This window comes from Mastigoproctus giganteus, chromosome 8, assembly GCF_048544385.1.
Source record: "Mastigoproctus giganteus isolate SK-2022 chromosome 8, ASM4854438v1, whole genome shotgun sequence".
NCBI classification, from domain to species: Eukaryota; Metazoa; Arthropoda; class Arachnida; order Uropygi; family Thelyphonidae; genus Mastigoproctus; species Mastigoproctus giganteus.
Window position 1 is genome coordinate 5,678,190 of NC_143582.1, and position 14,452 is coordinate 5,692,641.

The 14,452-nt window shown below is 37.3% G+C and overlaps 1 protein-coding gene across 5 annotated transcripts in view; it reads right to left on the bottom strand.

Annotated features, from left to right (window-relative positions):
- Nucleotides 1-14,452, bottom strand: part of LOC150081221 (protein still life, isoform SIF type 1-like) — a 496,225-nt gene that overhangs the window by 315,663 nt on the left and 166,110 nt on the right. For all 5 annotated transcript variants that reach the window (XM_090379423.1, XM_090379422.1, XM_090379425.1 and 2 more), the window contains 2 exons: nucleotides 12,540-13,659; nucleotides 11,585-11,683 (listed from right to left, as the gene is read on the bottom strand). In XM_090379423.1, the coding sequence (XP_090235549.1) occupies nucleotides 11,585-11,683; nucleotides 12,540-13,659 (1,219 nt within the window). The remainder of the gene's footprint in view (nucleotides 1-11,584; nucleotides 11,684-12,539; nucleotides 13,660-14,452) is intronic.

Genomic DNA, 14,452 nt, shown 5'->3' on the forward strand with positions numbered 1-14,452 from the left:
TGCCACCACAAAGGTCGACAAACATAACACCATTGCTTTCAGTCACTTGGATGCACCAACAGTCATCCAGATGGACTCATCTTACTTTATCCAAATACAAATATGCCCACCAGTATGATACAGTTGGAACCGGGATTCACTAGACCTGGTGAGTTCTCCCCATTTTGGTGGTTCACTGTTGATACTGACGTGTCCATGCAAGGCTCAGTTTCCTGTGGCTCTCAGTGATCATGGTACCCGTGACCATCGACTGCTATTGCTTATTGGAGCTAATATCCGTAGCATAGTCCAAGTGGATATTGGTCTTTCCACTTCTACGTTGTAGCTGAATGCTGTCATTGTATTCTTCAATGTACAAGATGTGCAGCTCAACTGAGCCCTCCTTATCAGTAAACTGGGCGCAATTTAAGAACAAATAGAACTAATTGCTGTTTAAGATCCTGCATGGTATTTGCAGACTTCTCGAGGAAAACTTACTGCTCTCTTTAATGGCAAAATCTATTTACAAGACGTGCTGACGATGCCCAATAAAATACGACCAGATAATTCGATTGGTCCGCAAAGTGAGTTCATAAGTGGGTTTGTTTTTTTATCTTTCTTGTCGCGGAGGAGTTCACTTCGTGTCTCCCTACTTAGATTTTATTTCCATTAGCCTTGATTTTGATCTCTGCAGAAAAAGAAAAGAGAATCAGTTTTTTTCTCGTCGAGATGATAACTGTAATTAAGAGCAATCGCCTGTTTTTAAACCGTGTATCGGAGATGCTGACTAATGCCCCTTCAATCAAATAAAGGATTACCGAACGCAATACGATGCCCAGAACTGCAAATGAACCGGGCTAAACCTCCACAGTAGAACTTTGCGCAAGTTTATCTGTGTCACCTCATTTGTAGGGGAAATAAAACTTGCAGGTTGGTAGCGCTGGGGGCTGAAATTCTTTGATCAAACACTTTTTTTCGTGTATTTTTATCGATTACTGTTGCAGAAAGATAAAAAATACCGCAGGAGATGGCACGGTGCAAGGTGGAGGGCACCAGATGCTGTACAGATACCTACAGAATGGGCATGGCCTCGAAAAAAGATGAAATCATTCGATGGAGTTGAAGGATTATTAATTAGGAGATGGGCTCAGTTGTTCCTGAGTGATTAATATCATCTGAGTGAGAGAGACAGAGAGAAGAAAGAAGTGAAAAAGGGAAAAAACCGTAGGAGAAAGATAATGGATGAGAGAGGGGGAATGAAAGAAGAAAGGGGAAAGAAAAGAAAGGAAAGGAAGAAGAAGAAGAATGAGAGGGTATGACAAAGAAAGAAAGAGGAACGGAAAGGGAGAGGAGGAAAGGAAAAGAGAGAGATAGAGAAAGAAAGACAGAGAGAGAGAGGGAGCGAGTGGGAAGAGGAGAGAGAGAGAATAAAAAAGAGAGGGTGGAAATAAAAACAGAAATAGAGAGAATGAAAGATAAAGAGCTAATTGATGGGAGATAACAAAGAAGAAGAGAGTGAAATAAAAGCTGAAAGAGAGAAAGAAAAGAAAGGAAGAAGGAGAATAAGAAAGAATGAGGAACGGAGAGAGAGAGCATGAGTGGGAAGGGAAAAGACAGAATAAGAAAGAGGGGTGAAAATAAAATAGAAATAGAGAGAAAGAGAAAGAAAGATAAAAAGTGAGAAAGTAAGGAAGGGGAGATAACAAAGAGGGGGAGGGTGAAATAAAAGCAGAAATGGAAAAAGGAACGGATAGAGAGAGGGAAAATGCAAAAAAGAAAGGGAGAAAGAAAGACAGACAAAGAAAGGGAGAAAGAAAGACAGAAAGACAGAAATTTAAAGGGAAAGGAAGGGGGAGATAAAGAAGGAGCGGAAGGTGAAATACAAGCAGAAAATAAACACAGAGCGTGCGAGCAGGAAATAAACACAGAATGAAATAGAAATAGAGAGAAAGAGTAAGAAAGAAAGAGGAGAAAAAAAGAGAGGAAGGAAGAAAGGAAGGAAGGGGAGATAAAAAGAGGGGGTGTAATTAAAGCAGAAAGAAAAATAAAGGGGAAAAGTATCGCAAACAGAGAGGGGAAATGCAAAAAAGAACGGGAGATGTAAAGGCAGAATAAGAAAGGAAAGACTGAATAAGGAAGAGAGAATAAAAACAGAAATCGAGAGAAAGAGAATAAAAAAGAGAGGAAGGAAGGAAGATAAAAAAGAGGCGGATAATGAAATAAAAGCAGAAAGGGAAAAAGATAAAGAAAGAGGGGAGGGTGAATAAAAGAAGAAAGAGAAATAAAGGGGAAAAGTAACTCAAAGAGGGAGTGAAAATGCATAAACAAACGGGAGAGAGAAAGACAGTGAAAGCTAATGAAAACAGAGAGAAAGAATGGAAGGGGAGATAAAGAAAGGTGAAATAAAAGTAGAAAGTGAGAAAGACAAAAAAGGGGGGGGGGAAAGGACGGACAGAGAGAGGGGAGAAATGAAAAAGAGAACTGGAGAAAGAAAGACAGAAAGAGGAATTAAAAACAGAAATAGAGAAAGATAAAAAGAGAAAAAGTGGTAGAGAGAGGAAATAAACACAGAATGAGAGAAAGAGACATAAAAAAAGAGAGAAACGAAGAAAGAGATAAAAAGAGAAAGAAAAAGTTGTAGAGAGGAAATAAGGAGAGAGAGAGAGAGAGAGAGAGAGAGAGAGAGAGAGAGAGAGAGAGAGAGAGAGAGAGCGAATAAATGAGAAAAAATTAAAAAACATAGTGAGAATACATTAGGTTAAATAAAACGCGAGTTAAAATGAATGGTGCTGCTATTTGGTGGCGGCATATGTTTTTGATATACTCCATCACCAAAAGAAAAGGGGAATTTTTGTCGGTTTATGTAAATGTACGAGTGCTCCTCAGATGCTCCTCTTAAAATTCGTGTGAAATTGTTGCACCGCAGTGTATTTAATATTCAATTGTACGCATAGGCAGAAAGTTTTTTCTTTTGCATTCCTTCCCGAATTTTTATCGTAAAATTCCATTAGCTTTCTGTCGACTGCAAACTAGCGAACCCCAATCTAATCACAGAAGGGGGCAAAAAGGGCGAAGCGAGCAATTGTTTGCTGGGTCAACACGATGGTTTCGTGAGCAGCCACGAGGCAACGCAAATTTTCCCTCGTTTACTTTGCGATTAGCTCTCTGAAACGCGTCAGGGAACAAGATGTCTTCGTGTGACAACGGAAACGCAGTCAGCTGACGAGAAAGAAAGATTAAAGGTCCCTTCTTCACTTCCCCATTGTCCTCTACGTATAAATGCTAATATAATTTAAATCGTGTCTTCTTAAATTTCTCTCAGAAAATCAGGTCTTCGCGAGTCCCTTTTATTTTGGGAAGATGAAAAACCTACCATCCCTTTTAATTTTCTAAATAAAAGAATGTCATTTGAAGGGCAGCCATCTTTTTTTTCCATACGAGTGCGAACCATCCTAGATACGCACAGGCTACTTTGTTTCTCTTTTGGATTAATTCTAATCACTAGAGAATGTGAAGACTGGATTTTTCTTGTTGTCATGGGCATCACAACTGCAGTCAACGAGTGGACAAAATCAGTCTCCGTTGCTGCTGCACTCTGATTCAAGATGAACGTTTCCAGTCACGACTTCAATGCCACGTGAAGATCTATGGTTCTCAGAGCACGTTTTTCCTTAAGTAAACCAAGGGATGGCTTTTCTCGGATACCAATTAAACCTTCTCTCTTTTGTTGGTGGTCTGAACAACGTCCATTAACAATACTTGCGAATAGATGGCGCTGTTCGTGAGCATGTTCATGGGCTTCTGAACAGAAAACTGATTTTTTGTCAACTGTCCTGGTAGTGTTCGTGGATGGATCCTTTAAAGTGTCAAAATAACTCTAACATTACTTTTTCCTTTTGTTGAAAGCAAAATCTTATTTGGGAAATCCCACGGTCTTTCAAGAAATTACCAAAACAACGTCGTGCTTGGAAATTCTCAGAAAGCATCACTGTTGTCATGGTTATTAGTTAACCATCCATACACTTTAAAAATCAGCACGTAAAAAAGCTTCCAATCGGAGCACCGGTGTTTGGTTTGTAGCGTGCATTTAATGGAATCAACGCAGCTGTTCACCCAACTTGTGAGAATTCACCAGCTGCTTCCTCCATCCCTTACAGCTCTTTGAACCCATTTATACTTCTATTCTTTACATTCTCTGTTTATTTAAGAAATATAATTTGTCCTATCGTATAATTTCTCCCTTTTCCTCTGGTAATTGGCAGTTATTTCAAATCCATCCTAAATTGTTCAGTACACAAAATAATACCAAACATGATCGAGGAAAGATTTATTATTGGTTCTGAGAAGTTATACACGTGATATGTTTCTTCAGTGAAAGGTTACAGGTTAGAAGGTGGTTGCTTAGTTACAGGAATCTCTTATTCAAGAAATCTGAGCATCATTACAAGGCAAGTTCGTTTCTTGTTCAAAAAATACAAGATTCTCTTTCGGGAAGAACAATATAAGGAAGTTATCCAATTACTAAGTTACGAGATCTCAGAGGAATTCCTTACGTCATTTCATTGGCGTCATCAGCGTTTACTGGTGGAGAATATTTGCATAGTGTTTTTTTTTCAAATCACCAGAGTAGGATTTCCAGTTAGTAGGAGGTGTTTGACGATAAAATTCTTATTGTTAGACAATAATCAGGCAATAGGTTTCAAAGCAGTGTAAGAGCAAGACATTCACATCGAGGACTCAGGGATTTCTTACAGTTGGGTGAATCGGACATGAATTATCATCCATTAAAAGAAAATGTGCACCAATTGCTCAATGGCAAAGATAAATAATCTAAGATCTCATCTCAATACCTTTCAATAGTGAGAATTTCTTATAGGAACACAAAGAAATCTGTTAAACCATTAAGAGTAATTTCAGCCCTTACCATTAAATCACAACCCCCAAAAAAAACGTCTCGCTCAGCAATCTTAGTGGGGTTGAATTTGCTTCGCCGTTCTGTCAAGGAAAAGTGGGAAAAAACCCATCGCTTCTGGTTCTAGCCGACATTTCTTGCTCCAATTCAAACAGACTCTTTTGCGGATAGGGGTCAAGGGAACACAGCGAGCATGAAGGCTACGTTTGAATATAAGTCTTCTTCTTCAAGTTCTCTGCCCACAGGCAGGTTCAGGATTCCGTTGACGCCATTTTTCTCTATTTTGTACTTTCCTTTTAATTCCTGAATAATTTCCTATTCCCATTCAATCCATCATTCCAATTCTCCTTCTCCCAACAGCTCTCTTCCCCTCTATCACTTTCCTCAGCGCGCTTTCTCTTCTCAAAACATATCCTATAAAGTTCTTTTGTCTTCTTCTTCTTAGTTCTTTTACTGACGTTCTATCTTCTCTTGCTTTCCTCAAAACTTCCTCATTACTCACTCTGTCCACCCTTTTCAGCCTTCCCATTCTCCCTCATACCCACATCTCGAAATCTTCTAGCCGTCTGATATCCTCTCTTCCCATTGTCCATATCTTTGAGTTATAAAGTACAACAGTCAATATTAAAGTTTTCATCATTTGCTTTCTTAATTCATTCTTGAAACTTCTTCTCAATAGTTCTATTCTATTACTAAATACCTCTTTGCCCGTTACAATTCTTGTTTTTATTTCCTCTAGGCTTTTCCCATTTTCCATCATTACGCTTCCCAATGTTACATTGATTCTTCTTCCTGCCCACTTCGAAATTAACATTATCTTGGTTTTCCTGCAGTAAATCTTCATAGTGTACTCCTTTACTTTGCTGTTCAAGATATTCAAGGAGCTTTGTAATTCCTCCTCATTATTAGCAATCAAAACCTGGTCCTCTGTAAATCTTATTATCTTTATCTTCTCCCCTCCAACTTTTACACCTACTTCTGCTCTTCTTTGAACTCTTTCATCAATGCCTCTGCATATATATTAAATAGTAAAAGGGACATGGAACATCCTTACCTTACACCCCTACCAATATCCAATTCTTCTGAATCTTCTCCAACAATCCGAACCACAGCTGTCTGTCCCATGTAAAGTTCCCAAATAGTTTATATCTCTTTGATCTATGCCACCTTTCCTAATACTTCCATCAGCTTAACCCAATTCACTCTGTCAAAAGCTTTTCGAGATCAACAAAACAGAGTGAATCGGGTTAAGCTGATGGAAGTATTAGGAAAGGTAGCAATATCTATGATCCCTCGTAGATATTGCTACCACTCACCATCTTGAAACAAACTACCATTGTCCATAAGGAAATGATAACTTCAAGATGGTAAGTGTTAGCATTATCACTCACCATCTCTTTTTGTATTTATAATAATATTCTTGTTTATACTCCGGCATGACCACCAGATCAGTGCAGTTTACAATAAATCAATACAAACGTTAATCATATTTTGGAGTCACAGACTTGAACCCTGGTCCACTGAAAGAGCGCGTGCTAGTGCACTCTCGCTCCTGACCACTCGGCTATATCTTTTAAGCACTGGTGTGTATTATAGCTGCTAAATCTTAAGTGGTGTTTTTCTTGTAGGGGTTTTAGGCGCATAATCGACTTCGACCATATTGGGTCGTAAAGGCCAAAAATTAGAAATCTTTATCCAAAATCTAATAGGATCTCCTTTTGCCCGAATTACAGCCCAAACACGTTATAGCATGGATTCCATTAAGTATCTGAGGGAATATAGATTTGACTATTCTTCCCTCCGGATATTTGTCAGCTTTTGTACTGTGGTCTTTTACCAAACATTCTGGTAAAAGACCACATTTTGGCCTTTCCAAAATGTCGCAGACATTGTCAACTGAATACATATGAAGAGAATTAGCCCACAGGGTAGATGGTGGAAATCTTGGGAATGTGAATGGTGGGTAAATTCAGATGAAGCGCTGCAGAGTGAAATTGGGTCGATACGAGTGAAGGATATTGATTTGAATAAACACAACTGTATGAGCTGACCCAACTAGTACTACCAGAACCTACTCCATGCCATCAAATACCACCCCTAGCTGTTTGAGAGTGAATGGACACGATTCAATCTGTATGGCTTCACGAGATTTAATGCCACACTTTCACCCTACCATTTGGTGCAAAAAAGTGTACATTGAGACACCTCAGACCACATGACCTTTTTCCACTGTTCCACAGTATAGACTTAGTACACTCCAGTCGAATCATTCGATTTTTTACAGAAAAAAGTAGGAACGCGACTAACGAATTCCAGATTCTTCAACTCCAGTCACATAGCTTAGAAATGGGACTTCCTTTGCCTAAATTGAATATTTCAGTCAGTTGCTGCACACATGCCCTTTTATTCAGATGTTCAATTCACTTTAAATTCCTGAGGTCTTATTCTTGGAGTACCGATTTTCTGCCACATTACTTCCTTTTAGGGCAGCATTTCCTTTCATCTTCCACTCATTGTATATTTTGAGATGGTTTCTTTCGATTTCCTTTGTTTTCTCAGTTGTGACTCCTGCTAATTGTGCTCCAACAATAACACCTTTTTGAAAATCGGGAAGATCACTTGTCCTCCCCACGGACAAATCGACTAAGAGAAGCCCCAGAAAAGCGTCCAGTAGATATCAGCTGCATCATCTTATTCGAATGACTCAATTGATAATTTAACTTTTTAAAAATGTGTACAGACAGACAGATAGGAGAGAAAATTTCTTGTTCAATGAATTCTCGGCTAAAGGATTTAATTACCATGAAAGCAAAATATTTACCCACATCAAAAAACAATTTAACAAACAGAATTAGCAGTTCTGTAGTTCCTGAGGATTCTCCTAATAATTTATGCGCGGAATGAAATGAAAGAAAAACAATTTCTTTAAATCGACGTAGTTACATCGATTTAAAGTGACGTATCTTTCTATCTCTTCCACAGCAGACCTCTATTCATCGCTCTTGCTGTTATTCTTGGAAGCATCCACCAGTTATTTAAAATTAAATTTGCTTTTCACTCTCTTTTTGTGAGAATTTGATTTCCTGGATTGCAATAATAAATTTACGATTTCAAGAACAGTATTCTCTGAATTTATTCTGTCCATAAGGTTTCTGACTTGAGTGTACACTTTTAGAGAAAGAAAGAAACATTGCTTTTCAATATAAATTATGTAAATCTTAATTCAATTTCCGTTAAATCTAAACTCAACATCTTGAAACCCTCTAAAAGTCCACGAAGCTTTGCTAATATTCATGTTATTTTAATAAATTTCAGGTTATATGAAACGTCAATTGAGTTGGGGTAGATATCCTTTGAGACTAGCTTTGTCTGAATCCCCTAGCCTGAGTGATAGCGCACTGGTTATAATCTGTAAGATATAAATCTTACAATAGGGGAGTTAGAGTTTATGGGAAGATTTTTGAGATTAGGGAGTATATTATTGTTTGGTATGGTAGGTCTTTGATATGGAAAGGGAATTTTTGACATTTAAGAGATGCATATATGGCAAGAATACTGGATATGAATAGCAGTCAAATGGAAGAGAAGTAAATGCAGATGTGTGGAAAAGGGGTGAACTGAGAGTAAACAAAGACAGTGGCCCGTACTAGGGAAGGAGTGGTCAAATGCGAACAAGGTTTACTAGAAGCAGAACAATGGGACAGTGAAATGCGGGTGATTAAGAAACGTCTGATGTATGTGGCATCTGGTCATAAGTCCGGACAGTCTGGCGTTTATGTCAGAAAAGATGGACCCACTGTGCTGGATATTTTTGGTAAGTTGACGAATTATCTTTGGAGACGATTGGCAAACATAAAAGGCTTATGCTGCCCTGGAAAGATAAACAAGAAAATTACGGGATATTTGATGAAAAATCATTATAGTTGTTAATTTTAATAATTTCAGCACTTTTTGTTGTAAATTGTTCAATGCTTAATAAAAAAATCTTAAAATACTTCCTGGTGTGTTGCTAACTAATTTCCAAAAAATTAACGAAAACTGTCGTCATACGCTGTGATTCTAAACTTTTAGGCGGGAGTGTACGTCTTCATTAAATTATGATAAAGATTCTCTCTCTCTCTCTCTCTCTCTGATTTGAGGATTTCTGTTATAATTTTTTCCATCCGTTAGCTCTAAATGAAGGATGAGGTAACTGTCATCAGTAGCTGCTTAAATCTGCGATTCTACTTCCAGTCCGTGACAACTACCTCGTTTAAAGTTTGCCTGCATTAATGTGTCACGTGATGCGTTTGGCGCTTCATTTCACATTCAGTGACTCCTTAAAGGGAATTCACTGTAATTTCATATTTGTTTTTTCCAAAAAGCACTTTGGTTCTTGTCAGCAAAATACAGGACCAAAAAATCAAGATTTAACCCTCAAGGAATCGCAGCTCCAACCTCTTTGCAATCACTAAATAAAACATCTCCTCCCCCCTCTATCCCAGTGCGATTAATTGGGGATCTAACTCGATACGAATTCCGAAACCATAAATCATCCCGATTTTCCATCAGTTTTTAGTCGAGTGGGAACTGCGCGATAAATTTATCGCAGATATTCGTTACCACTCGTGTGACACTGTCACTACATGTCTCGTTGGCAGTGGAGCGTGTACTCTTACATTCTCCGCCAGATCCCAATCAATTGTTCATTTGTCTCCGTTGGCAGGTTGGCAGGTAGTTTGGCAAATGCTAAACCCAAGAAAGTCGATTAAGCGCGTAACCATTTCGTGTTTGGTTCCATTCGCGTTTTCGGCATTTCCAGAAATTGCATCACGGATCACTTAGCCCTTACAAACGAATTATTCATATTCGTTGGTTTCTTTGATCTTTGACCCTTTTCTACAATGTCCACTCCTAAAGGACAAGACTGATGGATGTATTATTAAACTAAGATTTCTTATTCAGCGAATTCTTTGGATTATTTGCTTTCAAGCATTGAATTGTAAATCATTTATTTCCATGGCTTGAAAACATGCCATTTCCTTTCCTGGATTTCTACCTTCAGTTTAAAAACTCACGGTTGAATACTTTTTAATAGCGAATTCAATCAAATAAATTCAAGAACAAATACTCAGTTCTAAGCAATCAACACGATCAATTCAAGATCGATACTCAGTTTTAAAGCTATCAACACAATAAATTCAACGTCGAATACTCAATTTTTAGCGATCAACACGATCATCAAAAACAGAGGAATTTTATATACTTCGAATTAAATGATTCTATCAATTCACGATCGATACTCAATTTTACAGCGTTCAACACGATCAAATCAAGATAGATATTTCTTAATGATCAATTCGAGATCAAATTAGTTACATCTTGAACTGATCGCCTTGCTAGATAAAAACTGAGTATATGGTATCGAATTGATCACGGTGATCTCTATAAACTGAGTATCGATCGTAAATTGGTCATGTTGATCGCTAACAACTGAATATTCGATCATGAATTGATCGTGCTGATTGCTATAAAACCGAATTTCGAATTGTGAAGTCAATCTTGATTCAATCGTGTTGTTGATCGTTGTAATTTGATCTTGAATCAATTGTGTTTTTGATTGCTAAAAACTTAGTATTCGATATTGAATTGATCGTGTTGCTGATCGCTAAAAACTGAGTATTCGATCTTGAATTTATCGTGTTGATTGCTGTAATATTGAGTATTCGATTTCGAATCGACCGTATTGATCCCTAAAACTGTGTATTCAATCTCTAATTTATCGTGCTGATCGCTATAATACTAAGTATTCGATCTTGAATCGATCGTGTTGACTGCTATAAAACTGAGTATCGATCTTGAATTGATCATGTTGTTGATCGCTAAAAACTGAGTATTCGATCTTGAAGTTATCATGTTGATCGCGGTAATATTCAGTACTCGATCATAATTCGATCCTGTTGATCAATAAAAACTGAGTAGTTGATGTTGAACTGAGCGCGTTGATCTCTAAAAATTCAGAATTCGATGTTGACTTGATCATGTTGAATTGCTATAAAACTGAGTATCGATCGTGAATTGATCATGTTGATCTCTAAAAACTGAGTATTTGATCTTGATATTGATCGGATCCTCAGTTTTGATGATGATCGTGTTGATCGCTAAAAACTGAGCATTTGATCTTTAATTGATCGTGTTGATCGTCAAAAACTGAGTATGAGAACTTGAATTGATCAATAGAAAGTATTTAATATTCGACTATGATCTGATAGCTGTTGACAACTCTCGAACTGATGATTATAAAGTATTCAATCTTGAATAATGAATTTTAATGCTTATGATTATTCTAATGATTATCCAAAAGTGAAATCGTCTGGACTTATTCGAAAATTCATCTTAGATTAATTAACCACACACAAACTAAAAAATTGTTCAAAAACGAATTTACAGTATTAAGTGATAAACTTCAAGAGATAAAAGAAAGTCATAAGGTGCTCAATTTGTGATTGAGGACTTAAATTTTAATTATATTAACTAGAATTATTTGAAGAATTGTTGATATAACCACCGAAGAGGGTCATATTTTATCCCTCTTTCAAAACCTCTTTGAAATATATTTTATTTGTTTATTTGAGGTCTTGTTCGTTAATCACACAAGACAGCTCCTCTCCAAACATTAAACCCCCACACCAATATCAAAGCCAAAATACTCACTTGAATGCAAAGAGCCAATGTGTCCACCTCCATCCTGTAGCGCCTTCTCCTCTTTCTGTACTTCCTCGAGCTCCACATGTACTTCACGCATTAAAGCAACTAAATAAATGAAAAAGCAACATGGAAGGATTCATGCAATGGAATTGAGAACCCAAGGCAGCTACACAAATAAATAATAATAATAATAATAATGTAAGGGCAGGGAGTAATCAAATAAGCAACTAGGGGAATAAAACGCAAGAAGACAATCATAAAATGAAAGCGAAAAAGAAAATTATAGCCATTAATGCGCAAGTATGAAATTGAAACATTATAAAACAAGGTGGAAAACCAAGTTAAGAAAATACACCAAACTCAAATCAAAATTCTCGTTCAGGAGAAATTGAACTCCGTGTTTAAATAATGAGGCAATTTATTAGGCTCAATAAGGTCTTCGAAATCCATAAAATATCCGAAGTATTTTGTTCTCTCTTGGTAATGAGTCCATTGGTAACGTCACTATAGCAACGGTGTCTTCAAAACGAAGTTGGTAGAAGACATTTCTCAACCATCTCTAATGACTACAAGAATCAAGAAATGTTAAATGATATCTTTTTGTACCGTTCTTTAGACAAATAACTGGTGCTCATTCAAAGTGCCTCTTATTTTTTCGCTTGCAATTGGACTCTGTTTAAACTTTAAATCCAAACTGTGGTCTTGGGTTACATATTGGTTCCGATACTCTTCTGTAACCTCCTAGGCAGTGTAACACCGTTAAGATGTTTTAATCCATTCAGCTGGAGAAGTATGTTCCTTCATTTATTTTAGTATGCGTTTTCATCTGAAGAAGGTTTGAGAAAGGTGCCAAAACGTCAACTGAAAGCGATATTATTATTTTTGCAAATTTTCTATATTTTATTTAGAAATCCTAACGAAAAGAAATATAAAATGAAACAAACAAAAAGGAATCACTTACCAACGTTTTCCATACTTTGTGTCAACAAAGCTTCGAACGTGTGTAGACTGTAGCTCTCAGCATCCAGACCTCTAGCTAGCGCATTCCTCAGGTGCATTTCGTACTCCATCAGTAGCTTGCTTGTGGGCGAACTGGGAGTGCGAATTATCCCATGACTTCCCGTCCCCTCATCGGAACTTAGATTGGGAGCATCGCTGTTGTCGTTGCTCGAGCTGGGGGTGGTGGCGTAGCACAAGTTGTCGTAAAGAAGATTGTCTGACGGAGGAGAGTGATCTGTGTCAGGAATCTCCAGACTCATCTTGCGCTCTAGGCTGCGTTTGCGACTCACTTCGGACTTTGGCCTTCCTCTTCCGCTGGCATTCGAACTACGAGCACCTCTAGCACGAACGGAAGAACTACTTCTTTCTTTATTCGTCTCTCTTTCTGGTTTTTTGATTTCTTTCTGGTGGAGTTTGGCGTCAGATGCACTATGAACGGTAGCAGTAGCTGGAAGTGGATGCAACATCCTTTTTAGGGTGTTGCTGTCGAGGCTAATGGCATCCCCACTGCTGTCTGCATTGCCCGGACTTTTCGGTGTTCGTACACTTCCCTGACGTGCCCTCTCAAAGACGTTGTCCGAACTTTTACTTTTGGTTCTCGTCTGCTGTTGAATCTCCTGAAGTTTGGTATTTGACTCCCGTCGTCCGCTGGCCATCATTCCACAATCGATGCTTTTGGTCTCCTCCTTTTTCGATTGAGCAAAGCGGGCTCGAGCCTGCTCCATCCGTGACAATCCAATGCTTGGATCGTGACCGGCAGTGGTGAGGTTAATATCACTTCTCGTTTGTTTCACGGTTCCTGGGAGAGGAGTCCCACGTCGGAGGGAGGAGCCAACATTATCGTAGACTGATGTACTTGAGGGGTGGGCCGAGAGACGACCCCTTTCGTAGAAAGTTTTCTCTTCCTCTTCTAGTTGTTCCTGTGTCCGAGGGAGCGTAGCGGAGCCTGTATACCGAACACGACCATTGCGACCCCGATGGAGGTTTTCCACAGCCATGCATGTACATCGGGGTTCTCGACCCCTTGAAGGAGAGCTGGGGGTTGATTGTGGCTTTCGCTTTCCTTTGAGCTTCTGTTGTTGCTGTAAGTTTAGAAACAGGAAAAAATATGTTCGGTCAAATGAAACTCACCCAGTTTATAAAAATCTAATACTTGGTTTAAAAAATCAATAGTTTTTTTAACTTGGTATAAAAAAGATTACAATAAAACTTGAATCCCAACGTAAAATGAAACATTTAAATTAAACTAAAATAATGAAAATAATCAAGGAATAAAATAATAAAAACATAAAGGATAAAATAATCGCAACATGAAATTAAAATTCAAAAAGCAAAATTAAAATAAAATCGATTCAGAAAATTAGAAACAAGTCTATTCAAATTAACAAATGAAACCAAAACTGAAATTAAACAAAATGAAAATCAAATAAAGTCAATGACAAACCAAAATGAAAATCAAATAAAGTCAATGACAAACCAAAATGAAAATAAAATTGAAAAGGCTGAAATTAAAATAAAATATCCAACTCAAAATTAGAATAAAATAAAGTAAAACTAAATTTGAAAACCAAAATTGAAGTTTGCTAATTTATCAAATCAGAACTCAAAAAAACCAAATTAAAATTTGTTACCTTTAACAAGTCAGAATTTTAAAAAGCGCAAAGATAAACAAAACTGTAGAAATCGAATAACAGTACAGTCATATTAACAAAAATAAATTTCTACAATAATTAATTTAAAAAACTTAAAGAGAAACAGAAAAAAATAATTTATGATTAAAATATAAAATTATCAGTTTTATTTGCAAAAAATGAAGAAGATTTGAGTTGAAACTATAAGTTGATGTGATTTTAAAGAAGAATTAAAATCGTTTTA